Source organism: Alligator sinensis, unplaced genomic scaffold (assembly GCF_000455745.1).
Source record: "Alligator sinensis unplaced genomic scaffold, ASM45574v1 scaffold2187_1, whole genome shotgun sequence".
Classification (NCBI taxonomy): Eukaryota; Metazoa; Chordata; order Crocodylia; family Alligatoridae; genus Alligator; species Alligator sinensis.
In genome coordinates, this window is record NW_005843849.1 from 683 (window position 1) to 6917 (window position 6235).

General features: G+C 51.6%; 1 protein-coding gene across 1 annotated transcript in view; it reads left to right on the plus strand.

The window, feature by feature from the left end:
* Positions 1 to 716: 716 nt before the first annotated feature.
* The window catches only part of LOC102373299 (putative zinc finger protein 56), a gene marked incomplete at its 5' end in the record, with an annotated part of 12906 nt that continues 7387 nt past the window's right edge, over positions 717 to 6235 (plus strand). The window contains one exon of the mRNA XM_014527687.1: positions 717 to 843. Within this exon, the coding sequence (XP_014383173.1) occupies positions 717 to 843 (127 nt within the window). The remainder of the gene's footprint in view (positions 844 to 6235) is intronic.

Sequence of the window (6235 nt, forward strand, 5' to 3'; positions counted from 1 at the left end):
CCTACCGCTGAACCCGTGAGAAGCACAGGGAGACTCCTGACACTGGCTACAGCAGGACCTCAGGATCCCCTGCGATTGTGTAAATAAGTTCGGAGGTCTACCCTCCCTAGAGTTACTACCAGAAAAACAGCGCCACCCCACCCCTGCCCCTGAGACTCAGGCCACCAGCAGTACAGTATGTGCTGGTGCTGTGATGAAGACAGCACCTCCTAATACAGACACAGCCTAGGCTAGCAGAGGAAACAGCAGCCCCATCTCCCTGGATGACATGGACTGAAGTGGGCCAGACCAGTCCTCTGTCAGCAGAGCTGTATGCATACCAAATGCTTTGTTGGAGCACCTTTGGCAGCTGAGAGGGGAAAGATTCACATACGTATGAAGAGAAGCCAGCCTGGCAGATCTTTATAGTGCAGTGTAAGGCTCAGAGTTATGCACACTCCAGCGTACCCTGGGGAGGTGCCTGGTGGAGAAGGACAAATTCCCACGGTCAGTTTAATTATGATGGCAGTACCTCATAGTATAGATATACCCTATGCTGTGTCCACACCAGGGGATTTGCTGGAGCATCTCTGTCAGCTGAGTGATGGGATATTTCACATCCATGTCCACTGTAAGTAGGTTGGCAATTTTTTGTAGTGCAGAGTAAGAGTCAGGGCTATGGGGGCTGGATGAGCCTGGAGCCAAAAGGACTGAGTGTGTACTGCTTGTGACTGCAGCTCCAGGAGGCCTTTGAGGACGTGGCGCTGTACTTCAACCAGAAGGAGTGGGAGCTACTGGGAGATGGAGACAAAGTGCTTTATCAGGACCAGATGCTGAGTAATTACCAAGCCCTTGTTTCCCTGGGTAAAGTTCTGTTTCTTGCTTCTCCCCAGAGCTGGGTAAGCTCAGAAATGTCCCCTTTATCTCCTTGTTCTTCTCTAGTCTTCTCGTAAAGTTTGGGCTCCTGGTTTAAATCTATTTTCTCCCCACTACTCTGTCATTGATCAGGTCTCTATTCTACTTTCTATTTGCATATTTAGATGACCCCAGTTTTCTATGATTCTATGATCCTCCTTTATTTGATCCACAGCCTTTCTTTTGGGTCTTGGTCAAACTCCTGGTGCTTCCATATTCAACAATTTCTCTGCCCTTCTAAGCATTTCCACACCATCAGCAACCCACTTCTCATAAATATTCATGCTCAAATCATTTTAACTTCCTCCTTCTCTTTCCTATTGTATCTTGTCCAGACATTTAACAGTCCTCACCTGCATGTTGCAGTTGTGTCTAATCCACTTCCTTCTCTTTGACTAACCAGCCAAAATGTTTGCGGGGTCTGATCAGCATCTGCTGCTTCAACACATGGCTTTTCTATTTCCTCAACTCAACTTCTAGGGACATTTCAACATAGAATAGAACCCAAATGTAGCAGGTCCTGGTCTCCAAGAGTGGCCATGATGCCTCCTGGTGGTCCCTCAACTCCTGCCCCCACTCCAACTCCTTGGGGTACCCTGTCTTCTTCCTCACCTGCCATGGCTCGATATACTTATTCTCAGTATGGAAGGGAGGTTACCCCAGGGTCTCAGAGTAAGCCCTGTCCAGCTCCACCCTGCCACTTGGACACTGTTGTGGCCTTCTAGGCCCTATCAGTGCCTCAGGACACTAGTTGCCTTATGGACTATTCATGGTTTCCATCCACCCCTTCAGCTATGGCCATGCCTCACAGATTCATAGATGCTAGGGTCAGAAAGGACCTCAACATATCATCGATTCTAACCCCCTGCCTAGGCAGGAAAGGGTGCTGGGGTCAGATAACCCCAGCCAGATGCCTATCCAGCCTTCTCTTAAAGGCCCCCCAAGATGCTACCGTAGATCCATGCACCAGTTTGTGTAGGCTTCAGCCCCCTTGGCTTTAGCCCACTAGTTACTCTTGCTGTAGATCGCTAGCCTAGGTCTACTTCCTCTGACCCAGCTTCGAAGTCTCAGCCTGGTCTGGCCATTGGCCCATCTCACTCAGGTTTGACCCTTGGCCCCCTTGGCTTTAGCTTGCCCTTGTCTTCCTTTCGGGTGAAGACTCTGGCACTCTGGGTCTTAGCCCACCCCTGTCTCACCATCGGGTGCAGGCTCTGGCCCTCTTAGCTTACCTGGATAGGACTCAACCTGGGACACCTCCAAAATACCTGTGTGTAGCCTCCTATCCTCCCCTCCAGCCACTGCTCAGTCCTCTGGCAAAACTGGAACAAATGCTGCAAGCCAAATGCTTTAAATAAAACACTCAAAGCTCCTCCTGGGTCACCAGGCTGCTGCAGAAGCCTCTTCCCCACTCATTGGCCCTCTCTGAGCCCCTGGGGTATCTGCTCTGGCCTGCAACTTCCACCCTTGCCCGCCTGCACTGGTAGCAGCTCTCCCTAATGCAGAGCTCAGGGCTGTACTGCCTCTCTGCCTCAAGAACCCAGGCTTATATCCCCTGAGCTCCTCCTCTTCCCATCAGGTGCTCGCTTGACCAGCCATAGGTGTGCCCTCTCAGCTTGATGGGCAGCTTACTGCACCTAGGCTACACTTGCTGTCTTGCTGCCTTCCCTCCTGCAGCTAACCCCTCTTCAGCCCTGGAGCCCTTTCCTCTACAGTCTTTTTCTCAAAATAACAGGGGCCCCTTGCTCCCTGTTACACCATGTACTTTGAAAAAGTATTTTCTGTAAGTTTCAGTCCATGTGCCTTTCTAACACCTCCATCATCACAGACCATGAATTATGTCTTGAATGCATTAAGATGTGTGCTCTTAAGTGCACTCTGCCAGTCTATCAAGTTTTCTTGCCCTTCTTTTAAAATATCTTCCAGTTTTGGAAGGTTCCCTCAGAACATCATAATTCACTGTATGGGGAATCTAAGCGCTTTGGTGATGAAAGTGATTGCTGTGATGAAAAGAAGTGGACTTAATGCCAACTCTGGTGAAAATGAGTGATCATTTCCAAGGGCTCTTTATTACCAGTGCCTGTTCTGACTAGTACAAAGGGTCGACATGTTGATTTAACTAGTCAGACATGCTTTTATAGTTTCATAGTTTCATAGTTGGTATGGTCGGAAGGGACCTGAGCAGATCATCAAGTCCAACCCCCTGCCACGGCAGGAAAGAGCACTGGGGTCAAACGACCTCAGCAAGGTGTTCTTCTAACCTCCTCTTAAAGACCCCCAGGGTAGGAGCCAGCACCACTTCTCTTGGAAGTTGGTTCCAGATCCTAGCCTCCCTGACAGTGAAGTAGCGCCTCCTGATGTCTAGTCTGAATCTACCCTCTGCCAGCTTGTGACCATTATTTCTAGTCACTCCTGGTAGCGCTTGGGGGAACAGGGACTCCCCCAATGCCGGCTGGTCCCCTCTGACTAGTTTGTAAATGGCTACTAGACCCCCCTCAGCCTTCTCTTGTGGAGGCTCAGCAGGTTCAGGTACTGTAGCCTCTCTTCATAGAGCCTGCCCTACTGCCCTCTGATCATGCAAGTGGCCCTCCTCTGGACCCTTTCTATGTTGTCCATATCCCTCCTGAAGTGCGGCGCCCAGAATTGGACGCAGTACTCCAACTGGGGCCTGACCAGTGTCGCATAGAGGGGGAGGATCACCTCCTTGGACCTGCTCGAGATGCATCTGTGGATGCACGACAAGGTGTGGTTGGCCTTCCTGACCACATCCCCACATTGGCGGCCCACGTTCATTTTGGCATCAATAATGACACCAAGATCCGTTTCTGCCTCTGCACTGATGAGAAGGGAGTTCCCCAGCCTGTAGGTATGCTGCTGGTTCCTCCTCCCCAGGTGCAGCACCTTGCATTTGTCAGTGTTGAAATCCATCCTGTTCTCATCTGCCCGCCCCTGTAACCTGTCCAGGTCCGATTGCAGCCTATTCCTCCCTTCTAGCGTGCCCACTTCTCCCCACATCTTAGTGTTGTCTGTGAATTTGAACAAGGTGCTTTATACCCCCTCGTCCAAGTCGCTGATGAAGATATTGAACAGTGAGGGTCCGAGGACCGAGCCCTGGGGGACCCCACTGCCAACATCCCTCCAGGTTGAAAATGACCCGTCCACCACCACTCTCTGGGTGCGGCCCTCCAGGCAGTTAGTGACCCATTTGACTGTGTAGGTGTCGACGCCAGTCCCCTAGTTTTTTAATGAGATAGGGTGAGAGACAGTGTCGAAGGCCTTCTTAAAGTCCAGAAAGACTACGTCCACTGCTACCCCTGCATCTAAGGATGTTGTGACCTGGTCATAGAAGGCCACCAGGTTGGTCTGACAGGACCTGCCTCTAATGAACCCATGTTGGTTGCCCCTAAGCATAATCTTCCCTGCTGGCCCCTTGTGGACATGCGCCAGGATAAGTCTCTCAAAAAGCTTACCCAGGATCGAGGTAAGACTAACTAGCCTATAGTTCCCCGGGTCCTCCTTCCTCCCTTTTTTGAAAATGGGAACCACATTGGCCCTTTTCCAGTCTTCTGGCACCACACCAGAGCACCATGACCGCCAAGAACATCTACATGCTGAAGTGCTAGGGTCACACTCTGTCCAGCTTCAATAGCCAAACTCAGTATCAAAACCCCTGCAGAACAACTGTACCTGAATTTGATGAGGGTGAGTCTAGGGCTGTGCCAGAGCAGGGGGGGTGGGATAGGGGCCTGTTACAGGGAACTAGGGTGTCCTGCTCCTTTTAAGGGCTGGAACTGCTAGGGGGAGAGCCCTAGCAGCAAGTTGGGAGCCCCAGCTGCTGGTTACCAGGGCAGCCAGAACCAGTTAGTTGGCCCACACCTGCCAGCGGTCAGCTGACCAGAAGGGCAGGGCCTGGCTCATATATAAACCCCAGGGCTGAGGCCAGGAAGGCAGTTCCCTGCTAGCAGCCAGAGGGGAAGGAGCCTCCAGGGACGAAGTACCCAGTGATGCTGCAACTGCCTGGTATGCTACACCTAGGGCTAAGGGGGCTCCATGAGCTCCACAGGTACCCTTGCCTACTAGACACTTAGTGCCAGGGACGAAACTGGATCCTTTTAAAGGGTCAGAGCACCCCCTGACCTTTTGTATAATGTTATAGCCCAGAGGCTTGTGTTTTGTTTGCTGTTCTATACCACCGGTGGTTTGGGTGAGGTTATCTGGGGAAAGAAGAGGCCTTGTTGGGACTTGAGCATAGGGACCCTGGCACCAGAGAGGGTGTGGCATTTGGGGGGGCACAGACCCTGGTGCCAGAGAGGGCACAATGACAGGGCTGCGGAGAGCCCAGAGAGAAGACAAGGGGGCCAAATCACAGCCAGGCTTAGACAGGACAACGGTGGTACCATCTGTGAGGCTTGGGGCATGGTAAAGGGGTGGTTGGAGCCACGCATGCACCCCATAAAGCTGGGGTGTCCCAGGACATCTATTTTGCAACGGGACCCACCAGGGGTCCAGGACCCACGGGGTTCAGGGAAGTCCATCAGGACTGTGCCTAAGTAGACTTAAAGGCAGCCTCCCTACCCAGTACAATTACATCAAGATGTGGCGGGCGAGAATAGAGGGTGCCCAGCAGGCTGAACTGGCACGGTCGAGGGGGGCCTAGGGGTAACACAGCCATCCTTGAGGACCCCATCCTGTGACAGGGCCATAGGCAGGGGGAGATCATGCCCTGACAGTGCAGCAGTGGAGGGGGTCTTGCAAAAGAGTTGGGTTGTGGGGGAACATCCATCTATATTTCCCACCAGATACATGGCCTGGGAAATGTACTGAGCATCACTAACCCGTAAATAGTACTGGACTCAGGACAGACCACTGGGAATAAGAATCTAGATTCTCTAAGTAGTCCTTAACCTGGTCTTTCATTATCCAGGCTCCTTTGGCTCCTTCCCCATCTTTGGCTCCTTCCCCATCTTTGGCTCCTTCCCCATCTTTGCTGTCAACTGCGTTCATCAGCTATGTTGACTTTGTGAAGACTGAAGGAAAAAAAGACATTCAGTACTTCAGCCTTCTCTGGATCGTCCATAACAAAATTGCCTTCTGCACTGAGTAAGGGGCTTACACTTTTTTGTTTGGTCTTCCTCTTACTTCTGACATGCTTTTTATTACCCTTTATGTGCCTTGCCAGTTACATCTCAAATCATAGATTCATAGATGCTAGGGTCGGAAGGGTCCTCAATAGATCATCGAGTCCGACCCCCTGCATAGGCAGGAATGAGCGCTGGGTTCAGATGACCCCAGCTAGATGCTTATCTAACCTCCTCTTGAAGACCCCCAGGGGAGGGGAGAGCAC